The 19,480-nt window shown below is 33.1% G+C and overlaps 1 protein-coding gene across 4 annotated transcripts in view; it reads left to right on the top strand.

Annotated features, from left to right (window-relative positions):
* The window catches only part of MKLN1 (muskelin 1), a 357,649-nt gene that overhangs the window by 259,601 nt on the left and 78,568 nt on the right, over positions 1–19,480 (top strand). For all 4 annotated transcript variants that reach the window (XM_060305303.1, XM_060305305.1, XM_060305304.1 and 1 more), the window contains 2 exons: positions 8,921–8,998; positions 11,903–11,968. In XM_060305303.1, coding sequence (XP_060161286.1) covers positions 8,921–8,998; positions 11,903–11,968 — 144 coding nt within the window. The remainder of the gene's footprint in view (positions 1–8,920; positions 8,999–11,902; positions 11,969–19,480) is intronic.

Here is a 19,480-nt window from a genome sequence, read left to right as displayed (position 1 = left end):
AATCTATTGCCTTCACCATAAGCTTAGCAAGTTCAGTGATCTTTTGAGGGAACCAACTTCTGGTTTGTTGATTCTTTATGTTAACTTTTATGTCCTTGGCTTATGCTCTTTATTTAACGTTGTCTTCTTTCCCTCTTTGAGATGAATATGCGTTTTATAATTTATTGAGATTGATGCTTAGCTTATTAATTTTCAGACTTTGTTATTTCCCCATATATGCATTTAAGGATATAAATTTCCTTCTTCTTCTTTTTCAGTTGTGCTATGAAGTGTTTTCATTTTTGTCCAGTTCAGTAATTTCATTAGGAAATGATATTGCTCTTTTTTGAGTCATAGTTATATAGAAATACAGTTTTTAATTTCCAAATACATAAAGATTTTCTGGCTCTTTTCCTCATTACTGATTTCTGGCATAAATGCATAGCGGTCAGAGTACATATTTTGTACTATTCCAATTCTTTGAAATTTGATAAGACTTACCATATGGCCCACTTTGTTCAATTTTTATAAACATATTAGGTACGCTTGGACAGAAATCCAGTTCTTTAGTTGTTACTGCAATGTTCTATATATGTCCAGTTGGTCCAGTTTGCTAATCATGTTGCATAAATCTGCTTTACCAATAATGTTTTCTGTCTGATTCTCTCAATTACTAAGAAAAATGTGTTAACACTTCCTACTATGATTATGGAATTGTCTCTTCTTATAATTCTGTCAGTTTTTGCTTCGTATATTTTGAAGCTATGTTTCTAGATGCATACAAATTTTAAATTCTTCCATTTTGAATGAAATCTTTTATCTTTAAGTGTGTTTTTATCTCTACTAATGTTGTTGCCTTAAGTTATAAATTGTCTTACATTAATATGTCTGCTTTCATTTGGTAAATATTTACATATCTTTTCCATCTTTTAATTTCAAGCTTTCTGTATCCTTTTTTCAAAGAAGTATCTCTTGTACATTTAGTTGTTTTTTAAAAACTGTGCCTTCTTTTGATTTGAACATTTATTTCATTTACATGATTGAATTACTGGTAAATATATGGGTTCAAACCTACCATTTTACTTAATATATTTTGTCATGTCCTTTATTTCTTGTTTTTGGTTGTTGTCTCTTACCTTTTTAAACTTTTTAATCTTTTCATTTTTTTATTTGGAAGTAACACACTCTGTATTTTATTTATGGTGAGTCCATAAATAACCACAAATATACATACTTAACAAAATTTATCAGTACAAGGACTTAGTGGACTTTGAACTCCCATCTACTTACCTTCCAACTCATATGCTATGGTTGTTCTTTATTTTGATACCATATTCAGAGACCCTAGAAGATATTACTGTTCTTGTTTTATACAGTGTCCATTAATTTTACCCAAATACTTACTAATTTTTTTGCTCTTCACTACTATTTGAATCTTTGATTTTATACCTAAGATCATATTCCTTCTGCCTTAAGCACATCCTTTAGAATTTCTTCTAATGCAGATTAATTCTCTCAGTTTTTGTTTGCTTGAAAATTTGTCTCTTTTCTTGAAGGATATTTTCACTGGGTATAGAATTCTAGATTGACAATTATCTTCTCCAAATACATTTTCAATGTCATTTCACTGTTAACCAGTTTCCATTGTTGCCAGTTTCAACTATTGCTCTTTTGAATGCAATCTCTCTTTTTGCCTATGGCTGTTTAAATATTTAAATATATTAAGCATATCTTTGTTTTAGATTATTTTGTAGTTCTATAAACAGGACAACTCCAGTGTGGTGACACTGTCAATTAACTATTATGTATTTTTGTTTTCTTTCAGTTAGATGTATATCTTTTATTTTCTCATTTTAATTGCACATTTATGTTGAATTTTTCAACCTTCTCTAAATTCTTTCTCTCTTTTCCATTACTATATTGTTAGTAGTGTTTTCTTTCCTTCTTATTTTGGTCTTCATTTCTGTTATGTATTCATTTTGTTTTTCTTCCTCTTTTCCTTCAACTCTGACATTCATGTTTTATTTATCTTTGTTGTCATACCATATCTCTTCCAACTATTTATATCTCTGTTTTCTAACTGTATCTCTAATTTGTGCTCATCTTTTATAAAGAGAGTTTCTTACTTAACTTTTATATTCATGGAAAAATATTTGGCCATTTTCATCAATTACATGACTACATTTTTCTGTTGAATCAGATTCTTTTGCCACTTAAAATTTTTTTTCTTTTCCTTTTTGTATCTTTATATGAATTCTGAGTTGGTTGTTTTTGAGTTTTATTAATCTTTGAATGAAATGAGTTTTTCCTGTTTTAAATAGGTTCTTAAGACTGTGTTCTAAAACAGCAAGATTTTTCCTTACGATATTGCTTTTCTCTTGGGACACTTTCTTCTCAGCAGTGCTCCTAATGCAAAATCTCTCTTTTTTGTTTTTCATCAGACTGCTTCCTGAAAGATGGCTTCTTTCCCTAATTCCTGTTCATTCATGCCTTTGTGCTTTTTTTTGTTTTTTTAATTGGAGTATAGTTGCTTTAAAATGTTGTTTTTGTTTCTGCTGTACAGCAAAGTACATCGGCTATACATATACATATATCCTCTTTTTTGGATTTCCTTCCCATTTAGGTCATGCCTTTGTGCTTTTGTTTATGTTGTATTCCCTTCCCTGATTACTTTTCCTTTTTATCACCATTCACTTGAAACTCATTCTTCAAGGCTAGCTCTTTCAAGCTAGTTTTTAAAAATTATTCTTGCACCTCAGTTGCTCCTCCTTCTCTTAATTCCTATTTGCCTTTGTACCATATTTCTCATTTTGTGCATAAAAAATTATTAGTTTTTTGCCAAGTATAGTTCCAAATATTACTTCATTATTATAACTATTCATGTATTCAAAGGCCAATATGCCATCTACTCTAATAAACACTATATATGAGTTAATTCAATTCTTGTACCTGCTTTCTAGGTAAGTATTATTGTTATTTCAATTTAATAAATGTCAGTGATTAAGTAATTTGCCTAAGACAGCATAGCTGGTAAGTGGCAGAGCTAAAATTTGAATCTATTCATCTTACCACCATGCTTTACCATCCAAGTAAATATTTACTGGTTCAGTTTCCCCAATATTTATTGTTGTAATATAAATTGTTATATTTCATGTATTTCTCTTTTCAGAATTTAATCAAACTGCTGAAATGCATAATTTTTTAAAAAAATCTCTTTTACCCAGCCATTATTATTCTTGAACTATAAAAACTTTTTTATGCTGTACCTGTAAGTGAATTTTTAGTTTTTTCTTTAAAAAAAAATGTCTGTGTTGGTGAAAAATCAGTTTGATAAAAGTTTCAATGTAGGCAGCAGTACTGTATTCTGTGCTGTTTTCTTTTTTAATCTTGGATGAGGCTTGAATATATTTTTTTTCTTTAAAAAAAATGATGTACTTTCACCATTAGAGACAAGAACAGCTTGTGCCTAATTAGGACTGTATGAAACGTGTTTAGTTATTATAGTCATAATCATAGGGGAAAAATGAGATGGTATTGGACCAGGAGCCTTTCAGTAGTTTGAAAATTCTTAGCAACTGGGTCTTAGTGTGATTTCTCCTAAGTCATATTTTCAGTTCTTTTGGATAGTTTTACTTTTGGCAGATACTTCTGATTTTCTGCTTTAGATTTTTGTCAAAAGTAGACATACAGAAATATTAGCAACTGCCTGAATTCTTAAAATACAGAAGTAATTTTTTAAAATAGTTCATAAACATTTAAATGCCTTACTTTTGAGACTTTTAAAAGTGTTAAGAGGTGTTTTCATATTTTTGTAGATGAGAATGTCATTGTTTCAATAGAAAGCTCAGATTTTTTGCTGAATCATATAGAATATATGCAAGTAAGCATACCAAACAAAAGGCGACCTTTCAAGAATTAGAAATATAAGGAACATGGCGAGATTATTTTGGCTGCAGAGGTGTCAGCTTTTCATTTGTTTTTAGGTCTTGAAAGGGAGTTCTTTAACATTAAAACAAGGAACTGAAAGCAATGTATTTAAAAAAAATCTTTACCCTGCTTTAATGTTTGTAGCATTTTTATTGATCACCTCAAGGATTTCAAGCTTATGACTGTTTGATTTTGAAAAATTTAATTTGTTCTATTAAAAAATAAAGTTTCTTTAGCACTTGAAATGACTGTTCACCAAGAAAACATTATATTAATAAACATTATATTACTACTTTTCTGTTTGAGAGCGTGAAAGAAGATTCTTAAGCATGTTATTTCATTGAAAATAGCTACTAAATATAACTTGCTCCAGATCTGATCTGGACTATTTATTGACAACCCAGTTTCCCTGGCAAGAGGCAATAAAATATGTATTGTAATAGAATAAATGAGGGTAATCTTTAATTTATCATGTTTCTCTGCAAAGTGCAACATAGTTTTTTAAGTCATTTTTTATTTTGAGTGATTAGATGGTTTAATATTATAAAATGAAAGTATCAAGAAGTTAATTAAATAGAGTTGAATAGTAGTGTAGAGAGGTGTGAGAGGGCTGGAATTTATGTTTCTAGCTTTTGTGTCTTATGGTAAGCCAGGATTTCTCCAAAAGAGGTGTTTTGTTTTGTTTTTGTTTTTATTTTGGTTTTTGGTAGAACAGCTAGCTTCTCAAACTAGCCATTTGTTGTCTGGAACAACTTCCAGATGAATGAATACTTAAGGTAAGAACGTGATCTGGAGTAGTGACAAACCAGTGTTCCAGAGAAGAAACGAAACATAAAAAGTAAACTTTAGCCACAGTTACCAGTAGATCTTTATTTAAGAGGGAGATTACATTTTTTCCTTTAAATTATAATTAACTACAATATATTTCAACTGTTTTAGTTTTATCCCTCTTTTATTATAATCAGTTTAATATTGCAGTAGAATGATCTGGTATGGTGAGTTATGTTTCCCAGTCTTCCTTTTGAATAGGTAAATTTTGCTGTCTGTTGAAGTGCTGTTGAATAGGTAAATTTTACTGTCTGTTATTATAGTGTGTAATCTTAGATTGTAATTTAAAAACTATTATTTGTGTGTTTATATTTATTTACATGCATTCTATGAAGAGTTGAAAAGATTTTAGACTTTGGAATTGGGTTTTATACCTTTTGTTTAGGGTCTTTGGGCATGATATTAATTTCTCTGAACCTTGATTTTCTAATCTTTGCAATAATTAATAATGACCATTGTGTAGATTTATTTTAAGGAGTAAATGAATTAACCTTTGTGATGTCTTGCACACAGTAAGTGTGCAATAAAAGTCAACTCTTTCTTCTTTGGTAAGATCTTTTTAGAGAGTTACTTCCAGATTTGATAATGCTATATTGAAATAATTTTCTTCAGGTTTTCTAATAGTCTCCAAGGAAAAGTAAGAGATATCAAAGAGAATTGTGTGAACTTTAGACTAGTGAAGATAAAAGGAATTTACTTGAGACAGAAGGAGGCAAAAAGTTCGCCAAGCAGTTTTTTTTTAATGTTTGCTTGACTACTGTACAAGATTGGTGCTTTATTGGAGGTAGAAGTTTTATGTACAGTTTGTTGTAATGTAAGGAACTTAGTAAGATTAAGATGACTCAAAGGAAATGTCAACCATGTGGCTGGGAAAGTCCCTCTACCCTCTGCTCTTTTTTCCATTCTAAGCATTTATTATATACTGAGCATCTCTGATGTTATGCTATTAACTGTCATTATTCAAGAGAGGATTAATTGTATCTAGTGTAAAATCATCATAATTTCTAATATTTTAAGTTTGGATTACTTAATGTTTAAATTTTGGGAGTAATTTCCTCTGCATGCTTGATCATAAATCCTTTGTGCATATTTAGCTCTCTTTGTCCTTGTTAAAACAAGCTAACGTCAGTGTACAAAGCACTGCTTGTAGAAACGTGAATGTGTCTAGTGACCTGTGAAGAAGAGACCTTTCAGGGGTAACAAAGTATGTGAAGATGGTTTATATTGGTAATAACAATATGTTACGAAGTTTTTCCAAAGTTTAGAAAAGAATTCCACATATCTAGTTGTTTTGTGACCTTTCTTCCGATAATAATAGAGTTCAATGCAAAAAAAATTGGGAAAACAAAAAAGTACAAAGGCAAAAACCAAAACCAAAAATCACGATCATCCTAATCCTGCCAACCAAAGAAAATCACTTTTAACTTTCTGATGTATGTCAGTGTTTTTTCTTTTCGTCTGTGTGTGTGTGTTTAGAAAATGATTTTACAAAAATGGTATAATGTTTGAGAGTTTGCTTTTTTTACTTGAAAATTCCTGACAATATTTTCATAGGACAGTTGTGTTTGATAGAAGAGAAACTGTGAAGCTCGTGATGGGTAGAGTATTTGTAAGTTTTTCAGGTTAGTTAAGAGTGGGGATAGAAGGATTAGTTGAAGAAACAATTAGAGAATTTAATTTTACCTGCAGTGTTCAGAATGACTTTAAAGATCAGGAATGGGGTCATCCATCAGATTATTTCCTGTGATTACTGCCTTAAGAGCTCTTAGAAGAATTTCCCCCAGTGGATTGTGATTTCTTTTTCAGAATAGTCACAGAAGACTTAAGGAGAAAGAGGAGATGGAGACTTTTCTAAGATGAACATAGGTGGGATCAGCCAGACACACACAGTTCGAGTAAATATATTGGTTCTAACAGTGGTGGGACCCTAGTATGCCACAGTGTGGAAGGAACCTCAGGCCCTATCCAACTCTTAAACACCAGTTTTGCAGATGAGGAACTTGCTTGACTTATCAAAAGTCGTGTAACTAACTAGTATGGGACACTTTAGTAATATGGCAGTTGGGCACTATTAAAAAGTATGAAATTTATTACTTTTCTAATTGTGTCTATTTTTGCTTTGTATTTTTCATGTCTTGAGTTTTCTTATCTCCCTCAGTTTTCTACCTGTCTCCATATACTCCCATCTTTACTTTTTTCTCTCTCTCCTCTTCAGTTAGCCATTATGTGGAATTAATATTTTAAAATCATTGTTTATATTGATTAATTTTATCTTCTCTGTTTAAGGTTTTTAAAAAGGATCATTTAACTTTTATGTGCCTTTCACAAAATGGAATAAAATTTAATTGCTGTGTTTTACTTCTATATAATACTAAATTTATGATTAATATTTTATTATCATCTTATCATTACTATTAATAGGAGCCCCACAACATTTTATGTGAAAAAAAGAAAAGATTTCCAGCTCTTGTAATGGGAAACCAGTATTGGCCAGAGTAGGCTGGATGGGGCAAGAATTGTCAGAAAAGCCCATGGGGGAGTAGGTGATAAGATAGAAACACTCTCACTAAAATAAGTTGTGAATCCATTTGTTCCCCTTACTTTAACAATTAAAACATAAATGCTAATTTGTGAGTGCTAATTTAAGAGGAGAGAACTTTCTTTTTGCAAGAATTTTTTTAAGTCCCACGGGCAAAGAAAAAAACGAGATGAGTTTATGGGATAGAGGTTTTCAGTTAAAGCCATCTGGAAAGACTTGAAAGCTGAAGGGTGTGGTTACCACTGAGTTTCATAATTACCCAGAAAAGAAAGAGATTAGGGAGGTTTTTGTAAATTACGCAGTCTCTGGCAAGTATACAAGTCACAGAGAACAGACAGTTTTACTTATAAATTCTTTGGAAAAGTATTTGCTTTCAGTGACTAAATGAAGCAAAAGGGAATCCTTTATTCAGATTGAAATCAGAGTCAAATGACAGAATTTATAGTAAGGGTAACTCTATAAATTATAATCTGTTTGGGTTCATGTCAAAGAAAACCCTAGTTTAAAAAGTAAGGAAATGTTATTTTATCATATAACAAGAAGTCCAGAGATAAGGTAAATTTCATGGTTAGTCAATTCAGTGACCCAGTTTCTTAATCTCTCTCTGCCCTGTCATCATTATAGAGTTGATGTCATTATCAGACCTCTACAAATGGGCTATAGCAGGAATGTACATTTGCATACAGATTCTGAACATTTCCAGAGGAACAAAAGTACATTCGTCTTCTCTGTAGAGTCATTTAAAAGTAAGGAAACATTTCCTTGAAGGCCCCCCCCACACCCCCCACCAGAGATCCTCATGTTTCATTAGCCAGAATTGGGTTTCATACCATTCTTAAACTAATCTTTGTTGAGGGGCACAGGATTAGGACTTGATAATAATTTGGGGTAGAATGGATATATGTGGGGAGTTCAGTCCCCATGACCATAGTAGTACCTAGTGTAACAACTAGTTACTGTACTGTAACAACTCCTCTTGAGAAGGAGATTTAGAATTTATTAATGAAGTAAGTAAAGCATAGTGAAACATGAGTCCCAGCCCCACCACTCAAGAGCTGTGTGATTTGGGTTAAATTCATTAATTTCTCTAAATATGCATTTCCACATCTGTAAAATGAAGATGATAATGCCCAATTCATAAGGCTGTTTTTTAGAATTAAATCAGATAAGTAAGATAGCACAGATTCTAACATTTAGTATTCAATAAATATACTATTACTATTACTGGTGCTTTTATGTCTATGTAATTTTGTACTCAAAGAAAACTCTAAAAATGGTATTTTCACTTTAAAGGATTAGTTGTTTTTTTTCCTGAAAATACAAGGGCCTAGACCAAAGTTGTTGGAGCTCCCATTTCCTTCTCTAGCTTTTTTGTATAGTAGTACAAAAATGGGGGAAACTTAGTAAGCTTAGTATGAGCTGCCACTAAAACAATTCGTTTACATGATTGTGTCAACTAATACTTTGCTATTTATATTTGAGGTAGCATAAAAACTGAACTGACACATATTTTATGAAAATGTGCTATTGTATTAGTGACATATTAGTAATTTTCTTTAATGTAGGCTTCTACATTTTGGTCTTTTTTGCTGTAATAAAAAGTGTAAGCTGTTAGGGTGTAATTCTCTCTTTCTTTGATATTTGCAGATGGCTTGTTCAATCAGTATATCAGTCAACAGGAATATAAGCCACGATGGAGTCAAATCATTCCCAAAAGTACCAAAGGTAAGTCCTACCTTCTAGGTTGTGGGTGCTTTTCCTTTAATGTCCCAGTTTCATGTATCCGAAGGTAGCTCAAGTTTCACTGTACCCTATTAACGAAAAGCAGGTGTTTAAAACAAGACATAGGTTCCTCAACTAGATGGCAGAGGAAGTTTACTATATTAAATTTTTCTTTTAAACCTTTTTGTTTTATTGCTATAACAGAAGGTTGGGCATTGTTTACACAGAATACCATCATAAACTGCTTTTATAGAGCCACTATAAAATTATAGGCTATTGTGTTGTAATCCCAAACGTGTCCCTGAAAAACCTTAAGTTCTGCAGAATTGCTCACAAAAGCTAATAGGGCTTATGAGAGAAGTAGAAATGGGACATACCATTCTAAATCTGTGGAACTTTATAATCAGATACTAATAATAAAAACTAATGATAAAAACTAATAATATAGCCAGATACTAATAATAAAAAATAACAATTCTAATAAAAATAAATACTAGTACAGTTAAATATAGGCATTTATATTGAGCATCACAGTGATTTTGGAGCTTTAAACCCTGGGACTCATGCTTCTTTCTTTGAGCTGTAGACCCTCAAGCTGAAGACCACCTCCTGTGGTCTTCATACATTGCTAAAGCCTTCATTTTAAGTGTGAGAAAGCTTTCCTCAAATAGTGTTAAACATTAATATACTGGAGAAAATTGCTTATGAACCTCCATGATTTCTGAGTTATGTAAGCATCATTTTCCTGCTTTATCAGTCATATATGAGGTAATTTTCTTCAGAAGTGCATGTTGTAGCAGACTATTATATTTGAAAACTAATGGATTAAATATATAAAAGGCAAACATACTGACAATCTGTTCTTTTTTTTAATGATCAAATATCTGTCTTCTTTATTTATTTATTTAAAATTTTTATTTTACTTATTTATTTTTGGCTGCATTGGGTCTTGCTGCGCGCGGGCTTTCTGTAGTTACGGCAAGTGGGGGCTCCTCTTTGTTGCAGTGCGCGGGCTTCTCATTGCGGTGGCTTCTCTCGTTGTGCAGCATGGGCTCTAGGTGCGCGGGCTTCAGTAGTTGCGGCGCATGGGCTCAGTAGTTGTGGCTTGCGGGCTCTAGAGCGCAGCTGGCTCAGCAGTTGTGGCACATGGGCTTAGTTGCTCTGCGGCATGTGGGATCTTCCCAGACCAGGGCTCGAACCCGTGTCGCCCGCATTGGCAGCTGGATTCTTAACCACTGCACCACAAGGGAAGTCCCTATTTTTTAAATTTATTTTTTTTGTCTGCATTGGGTCTTCATTGCAGCACACGGGCTTTCTCTAGTTGCAGTGAGCAGGGGCTACTCTTCGTTGCAGTGCACGGGCTTCTCATTGCGGTAGCTTCTCGTTGCAGAGCATGGGCTCTAGGCGCTCAGGCTTCAGTAGTTGCAGCATGCAGGCCCTAGAGCACACAGGCTTCAGTAGTTGTGGCACACGGGCTTCAGTAGTTGTGGCGCACGGGCTTAGTTGCTCCACGGCATGTGGGATCTTCCCAGACCAGGGATTGAACCTGTGTCCCCCTGTATTGGCAGGCGGATTCTTAACCACTGTGCCACCAGGGAATTCCCTCTTAATCTGTTCTTGAAAGTGGGAATACTGACTTTACTAATTGAGGGAAGAAGGAAAAAAAGGGTGAAACTTCAACAATAATGAGCTATAAATTCTAAACCTAGCTATTAAAAAGGAGACAGAATTTGCAGGAAACTTCTGAATGATTAGTGCTTGAATATGGCTTCAGTTTTGCATCTTATTTATAATATACAAGAACTGATATTTCAGTCTTTTTCATAATACCCCTGTGGGATTAGTAAAAACTTGGATGTTCCCGGCACTTCCCTGGCAGTCCAGTGGTTAAGACTCTGGGTTCCCAGTGCAGGGGGCATGGGTTTGATCCCTGGCTGGGGAACTAAGATCCCGCATGCCACATGGCGTGGCCAAAAAATACATAAATAAAAAATAAAAATGCCTTTTACCTAAAAAACACAATTTAAAAAAAAATTGGATGTTCCCTATTTTACATAGGAGAAAGCTGATACAGGGAAAGTTATTACCTAAAGTAATGTATTTCAGTTAATGGGAGAGTTACAAAGAAAACCTCAGGTTTTCTGGTTTACATCAAGTAAGGCATTAGAATCCTGTAACCTTTTGAACCATTGAAATTAAGTTATATATAAAAGATCTGATATAAAATAAGATAAATATAAGTTAAACAATAGTTTTTTTCTTCAGAGGTTTAAAGTTTTCACTGATTATATTTAAACCTGCCTATTAAGCTTTGTGATGTAAATAAGAATCAAAGGGAAGCAAATCTTACATTTTGTCAGACAGTACTACTCAAATAAAATAGCTGGGAGATTATGTGGGAGATGATTTTTGAAATATTGGCACAAAATTAATACAGTGATGAAATTATCATTAATGTAAAACTTGATAGCATCTTAGTTTTCAGTAGCTGGTTTTATGAACTTTAAAACTGCTCATTATACTAATAAACCATGCCTGGAGTTATAGACCTGTGATCTAGTTCTGTGATTGTTTTCCATCTTCACTTTGTCACTTCACTAGTTTAGAGATTTTACGTTTTTGTGGAATATCCTGTGTCTTTGCTGATTTATGGCATTGGTCCTAAATAAGTTGAAAGTAGCTTCCAGTTGCATTAAGAGCCTGAAAGCAATTAGAAAAAAAGAGCAAGATAATTATTATAAACTTAGTTATGTCATATTATGTCTCTTACAAGTCCTCTTATTCTTAATATTGAAAGAATAAGTGTGTGTTATTCTCGCTACTCATTACAGACTTATGAATGAAGTTACTCTGGATATGCAGTTGTTCTGTGGTATTTCTTTAAAGAAAATATTGTTTCTACTTCAGGTGATGGAGAAGATAACCGACCAGGAATGAGAGGAGGCCATCAGATGGTTATTGATGTTCAAACAGGTGAGGACTACTTGGAATGGAAAGCAAATTCTTTAAAAAAAATTATACATTTAAATATCAGGTACTCATAAATGTACTTCTTTCCATTCCTTACCAAGTTAAATGTCATTGGCCATAACCAAGTAGCAAAGAAAATAGCCATTATCTACAGGTAATAACCTAAACTAGGCAATGGCACGTCAGGGAGGGGAGGCTGCTGCACAAATGAAATTAGATAACCTAAAAGAAATGTAACGTGCAGCCCCTTAGAGCCGTGTGTGTGTGTGTGTGTGTGTGTGTGTGTGTGTGTGTGTGTGTAGTTTTATATGTGTTTGATTTCCATAGTATACTGTGGAGTATTTCTGGATTTTTAGTGCATTTATATTTTAATGCCGTAATATGGGAATTGTTGCAGTAAAAGAGAATTAAGATATATTTTAGAGGGAGAGAATATAAAATTTAGTAGCCTAAGTGTTGGTAGATGCATAAATTGCTAAACACTGTCCACAAGCCTATAAATAATTTGTTTTAGTCTTCTTTTTAATTTTATTCTGCAACTTGATACTGAAAATTTTGCTTAGGTTTCTACAGCCTAGAACAGCTTAAATACCATTATATTTAGAGATAAATGCTAAAATTATAATAGGTTTCAAACTACCGTCTTGAAAAGCAAATAATACCAAGAATTTTGTATAATTTTATTTTATTATTTGGTTTTAGAAAACTTTACCACATACAATGCCAGTATCCACCCAAATAATATTTTACTTTTTCCAAGTGTAATAAAAACTCTTCTATTATTGTATTATGCTGACAATAGTGCTTCAGGAATAAGGTTTTTTTGACTCATTATAATTACTAAGATTATTGCAATGCAGATAATAATCATCTAGGCATTAATGTATTTTCACAAATGTTTTATAAGTAAAAGGAGGAATTATAATATTTACAATTAACTGCTAAATTTGTGTAGTAACCTATGAGTTTGTTTGGGAGTATTATTAGGGTCTCTTTGGAAAAGGTTCATTTTGAGGCATAGGAATTTGCTTTCCTTATCTTGGCCCCTCTTCCCAGACCCCTTCCTTCCCACAAAAATAGGCTTGACTCAGCTGTAGAGTCCTAAGCATCTTTTTTACTACCTGAGAGTTCAGTAAATACGCACATGCTTATTTCTCAAAGAACCAGATCTATACAGAAATTGGTTTTTTTAATCCAAAATTAAATACAGTATAAAAAAAGAGTTGAAAATTTGTGTTTAGATCGTCTACAGTAGCATTTCTCCTCTTTTGAACATACAGTGGAATTTATAATGCTGTTCTTCTTTTTCTCAGTCATGATGAAAATATTATTAAATTCTTTTTTTTAATTGCTAATAAAATACTAAAAAAGAGTGTTGAAAAGCTACTTTAATTTTCTAGACAAAATGCTGTTTTCCTTAAATGCAAAAGTAATGTGGTTTACTTTAACATTTAAAGTTCACCTTATCAGGGAGCAGAAGGAATTTTCATAGTGCTTACTGTGTTGCTTATTATGGAATATGGACTATATAAAATAGGTAAAATAAATGTGTAAGAAAAGAGGAAGTTTTTCTCTTTTTTTGTAATCCATGATATTTGAGAATGGAAAATGAGAAGATTCAAATGATAGGCAAATATCCTGACAGAACTTTGTGTGAGCAGAGTCATTGACGATTAAATGCTGACTTTTCAGGTCAGAGATCCTTTAAGTAAAAAACAGTATATAGTGATAAAGGTCCACATATTTTTCTGTAATATCTTGGTTTTATGCATTAAGGGCAGGGTTTCAGCGGACTCAAGGTCCTTATCCCCATTCCCTTTAAAAAAATATTTCAAGGAGAGGAAAAGGGTTGTTTCAGTATTTACTTGGTTTGCTTTAGAAACAATAATTATAAGAAAGCAATGACTTAAAGTAAGTCATTGTAAATAAGTAAGAATGACTTATTATGGGCATGGGATATATTCCAGATGGAATCATTAAAGGCATAATCTCTCATAGTTTCTGAGGCTTTATTATAGGTTGACAAAGGTCTACAATGAAAAATTGATCAGTATCCATACTTCTGTATGAGCACTAGTTGATAAAAATGTAATAAAAGTACTTTGTGAATATATTTTTAAGCAAATATTTCTACTATAGGAAATTTAGGGACTTAGCCATCAATAGAGGAATTTTTATTTAGAGCCATTTTGTGTCTGTTTCAGTGCTTTTTTCCCACCCCCCCCCAAACTTTCTGAATGCTGGATCAAGCTTTATTTAGGTCCATGTGTGATGATTAAATGAAATTTTGAGCCTTTAACAGGAACCAAAAATTTAAAGTCTGGTAAAACTAAATAATCATGATAGTTAATATAAAGTTGTCCATAACTCAAGTGAGCTTGATGGTCAATATGTTACCATTACCACTTATAGTGTGGAAACAGTACTGTGTGAACGGTGAAGTTGAAGGGGTTTAACCACATTCAGATGATCCTTTATATGAGTAATAGGGAGTATGGGTTATAGGGATGGTGTGTAAAATATATTGGTATGGAATTCTTTATAAATATATATAAATGAACTGGTGATGCAATTAGGGTTGGGATCCAGATTGAGATAGAGGAGAAATGCAGCTTCTGAGGATTCAGGTGTCTGGAAGCGGAGAGAAATGTAAGGAAAGATGCCCTAGGAGTCAACCAAGTCAGAAAAAGCTTTGAACTTTCATAAGACTCTAGAACAGTGGTTTAGGTTAAGTTTAAACACGTGTCTGGTTGTGAGGGTGGGTAATCCAGGAATCTGATATATCAAGAGAAAACAAAAGGAATTTTAAAAATGCCATTCAAAAGTCTAGTCACTGCCATACCCTGGCATTCCGACTCTTGTTTCAGTTAACCGTTGCTGTCTATATTCCTTGCTATCACCATGCTCTATCCTTTTTAGTATTTCCTTGTTTTCTTAGATGAGGCTTCATGAATGGGCTTTAAGGAGGCCCATGATACTCTTGAAATGGTATGTAATATTTTTGTCTGCCTTTGTGGAGTTTATTGGGAAGATTCATTACCTATATATTTTTTAAAGGGTTAAATATTTCTATTAAGTTTTGACATTACATGGTAAGTAAATACTGCTGGTATTCATATAAAATTTCAAATGAAATTCCTTGCTCTGTGTAAGTGGTATTCATTGTTGAAATAATAGTGTTTCCAAAGTAAACTCTTGCCCACCTTTCCTCTACTGTTGTTTTTTCCCCAGATTATTTGTTGCTAGATATAAGGTGGGTGAGGAAGAGAGTAAAGGTGATAAAGTCAGAGAGGTAGTGAGGGGCAGTTGTGTTGAGCTCTTTTGTAAGAACTTTAACCTTTACTCATAGTGAGATGATTAAAGGAAAATATTGTTGGGTTTTGAGAAATGTTACTGACTTTGCATTTTAACAAAAAACAAATTAGGTGAAGGGCAGAAGCAGAGCGACCTTTAACGAGGCAGTTCCTTACCAGAGAAGTGATGATAGCATTGGCTTTTACTAGAGTGGTGATCACAGTGTTGAGAATTGGTCAGATTTGGGATGTATTTTGAAGATGTCACATACAGCTGACAGGATTTACTGATGGATTGGATATGAAGTGTGAGTGAAACGAGTAATGAATGACTCAAGGTTTTGACCTGAGTAGTTGGGAAAATAGTATAGCCTTTCCCTAAGATGGGTAAAACAAGTGGATTAAATATGTTGGGTTGTTCAGCAACTTGTTTTTAGACAGGTTGAGATGCCAGTTAGACATTCAAGTATATAGATACGTCAAGTAAGCGGTTAGATATATTGTTTGGGGTTCAGGAAGACAGGTCCAGGCAGAATAATCATTTCCCTTTCTGTATTTACGTAGCACTTCGTTCATACTATTATTTTTACTATAATGATTTCCAAATTGTTTTAGAGTTGCTTGTGTAGGTGTTATGTATCCCATTCCTCTCTATTCAGCTTTCTCCTTTCTACCTCCCATCCCCAATATCTTATTGACAGGGGAAAAACAAGAATCTTGCATTATTTATTTTTATGGCCGCAAAGCCTGGTATGGAGTAAGTGTGTACTGAATATTTGTTGAACTGAATCAAAATTTTAAAATCCATTTTCCTTCGAGTTGAAAGAAAAATATTTACTTGGAAACTACACTCTGATATTGCTTTAAACCTTGATGACTGGATTGTGTCATGATGTCATTTGTTGTAAATGCTAATATTTTTCTGAGGTGAATTTATGTTATTGGTTATACTCTAATATATTTAAATTTTCTGGTGATTCTGTTTGTTCTTTTCTAGTATATAGACTGTATTTCCTTAAAGCTGTAGTTCTTATTACCTTGGAATCTAGGTAGAAAAATTAAAGGTTATGTAGACTTTGCATTTTTTTAGGGTAACAGTTGGTGCTTTCTGAATTTAATTTGGGTGTAGGAGCAGAATCTGGGATATCTTTGGAATTTTTTCCTCTAGAAATTGTACTTCTATTGTAAAATTATTAATAGCATAATTTACCAAGGTGGTTTCATATACTTTTATTTTATCATTTATGTACCAGAGTCTTATAACTGCTATCATCAGGTTGATTTTAATTATCTTCAAAGTTGTATTTCTTGTTAAGTCTCTGAAAGAACCTTTTCTAGTCCAGACTTACTGATATAACAATTAAATATAGTGGTTGGAGGTTGAGTGTGTGGGAAAGAAGTGTGTGTGTGAGAGAGAGAGAGAGAGAGAGACATATCTGGATTTCAATCCTGACTTTACCACCGACTTTTTGTTTGATCTTGAATGAGTTATAATGACAATAAAAACAGGAATAATAAATTAAGTTGCTGTGAGAGTTAAATGAAATAATGTCTTTTATGTAAGTATCAATATATATTATTTATATAATATGTATTTTTATATGCAACATATTAATCTACAAATATATACTGATTAGTTCTGCTGAGAGAATTTGATGTAAATTTAGAGATCTTTCTTTTGTGTTTGTTTTTTTGACAGAATCTCACAGTGGAAATATTTTTAAACAATTTAAAAATTTTTGAAAAGCAATTTAAAACAACATGAAAAGCAGTGCTGTGTTGAGGGAAAAAATATCTCACTCATAATTCCACGTTCTAACTAACCAATAGTATTTTGGTATAATTGTTTCATCTTTTGTATATATTGCCCTTATTGATGTTTTACAAAGGAAAGGATAAATATACTTTTAGATTTTTAGGAAAAAATATTAAAATTCATTTTAAGAACTTTTTCGTTAAGGATTAGGTTAATTTAGTAGTAGAGTGACTTTCCCCAAGTAGAATTTGAAGAAACTAGAAGTTCTGTCTTTATAAGGTTGGTGCCTAAGTAGTGAAATACAGTTTAGAGAAGCCCAGTCCTTATTTTAAATATGCAATTTGAAGGTTTCCTAAGCAAGGGTTCTTAATCTGTTGAAGTTATATACAAAATTTTCTTTGTATGTACATTTTTCTGGAAGAGAATCCATGAATTCAGATCATCGAGTTAAGAACATCTTCACTAGACTAAAACTTTTTATTTTTAACCTGAGGAGTAATAGTATTTATTAAATACTTACTACATGTAGAGGTTGCGATTAGCACTTTTATATGTTCATACGTTTCATTTACAACTGAAAAGGTAGATACCTTCATTTTACAGAATAGGTCGTGCTGTGTCCAGGGCTGTGGAGCTGTGATTTGAACACAGATCTGTAGGACTGTCTGGCTCCAAAGCCCATGTTTTTGCTGCTGTTACTATAGTGGTTCTTAGTTTTCTAATGTGGAAGATACAGTGAAAATCTCAGGTATGATAGGTGAAAACAGAAAATACAGTAGATTGTGAGGGCTAAGTCCTGAGACCTCAGCAAATTTTAAATACATAAATACTAATAAAGCATATCACTTCACTTATAAAATACCATAAAGTGAAATTGAAAAACATAGTTGATTCCTTTCCATCCTTATTAAAAGCTATTGCAGATATAAAGAGTGAGGAACAGTAGCTGACCTAATAATTGCTAACATTTATTGAGTGCTTCCAGTGTGCCAGGTATTTCACTAGACTGAAACTTCATAGAGCTCATTTCAGCTTCTTTTAAAGTGACTTATATTTCGAAGCAATTATTGCTTCCCAGTGTTTCGTTTATCTTGTTTTCTTAAATATTAAAAATTAATAGTCCCTGAATTTTCTTCTCCTTTTTCAGTCTGTAGATATTTTTTTCATTTTGCTACAGTTTTAAGGATAGACTCACCATTTTAAAAAGTACATGGTGGCATAAATTTTACTCTGATTTTTCAAAGCTTTCTTCTATCCTAAGTGAATTCTATTATTCTTACCAGAGAAGAATGTAGTATTGTATTGAATGTAGTAGAGAAGGAATGTAGTATTTTGTCCTACTTGGGAGTGTATGTCAATTTTATTGATTTATTGATTTATTCCTATACCTGGCATTTCTCTACTTAGGTTATTCAACTCTGAATTGGGTTTCAACTCTGGGTAAAATAAGGCAAATAGAGAAAAAGGCATGTCTGTTTTGCTTCAGTGTGGAAGTCTGTCCAGATGAAAACTTAAAATATCCATGGTACCAGGCAATTCTTTGTTCAACTCTCATTGAATTTTAAGAACCTACGGTACCAGCCTTTTTCTCTCTCTCAAGCAGAATAGGTAGTAAGATTTAGGCAAAATCCCAGTGTTTGGTATCTATAAAAGAAGTTGCTTGTCACTTGAAAGAACCGTTCTGTGGAAATCTGAACCTCTCGGACTGTACCAATTATATGTAACGTGCTTTCATTTTTTTTTTAATGCCACATAATGGTTTTCCTTGATATTCTTTAAAGAAGCTATTGAAGAAAGTAGGTAAACATGGGTTTTAGTTTTTAAATACAAATATATTCATATGGCTGTATTTCTGTAGCTACGTATGACACGAATTTTTTTCTTTCATACTGTTATCAGAAAGGAATTCTAAAATATAGCCCTAATACAAAGTATATTGTCATAGGCAGAAAATACAACCTTTTAGCAGGGAAATTACAACCATATGTTGAATTCACCCAAAAGATCAGTCTCTAGTTTTGTAATCATAGCCTTATGTAAGAAATATAGCTCTCGGGACTTCCCTGGTGGCACAGTAGTTAAGAATACGCCTGCCAACACAGGGGACGCAGGTTCGAGCCCTGGTCCAGGAAGATCGCACATGCCACAGAGCAACTAAGCTCGTGTGCTACAACTACTGAGCCTGCGCTCTAGAGCCCATGAGCCACAACTACTGAGCCTGCGTGCCTCACGCCTAGAGCCCGTGCTCCGCAACAAGAGAAGCCACGGCGATGAGAAGCACGTGCGCTGCAAGGAAGAGTAGTCCCCGCTCAGGACAACCAGAGAAAGCTCGCGCGCAGCAACAAAGACCCAACGCAGCCAAAAATAAATAAATTAACTAAAAAAAAGGCTACACAAAAATTCACCAATTAAAAAAAAAAAGAAAGAAATATAGCTCTTTTTAAAAAGAGAGACAGATGAATCCAG

Source organism: Globicephala melas, chromosome 9 (genome assembly GCF_963455315.2).
Source record: "Globicephala melas chromosome 9, mGloMel1.2, whole genome shotgun sequence".
Taxonomy (NCBI): Eukaryota; Metazoa; Chordata; class Mammalia; order Artiodactyla; family Delphinidae; genus Globicephala; species Globicephala melas.
The sequence above is the reverse complement of the archived record's forward strand: the minus strand, read 5'-3'. Positions and strand labels throughout refer to the sequence as shown.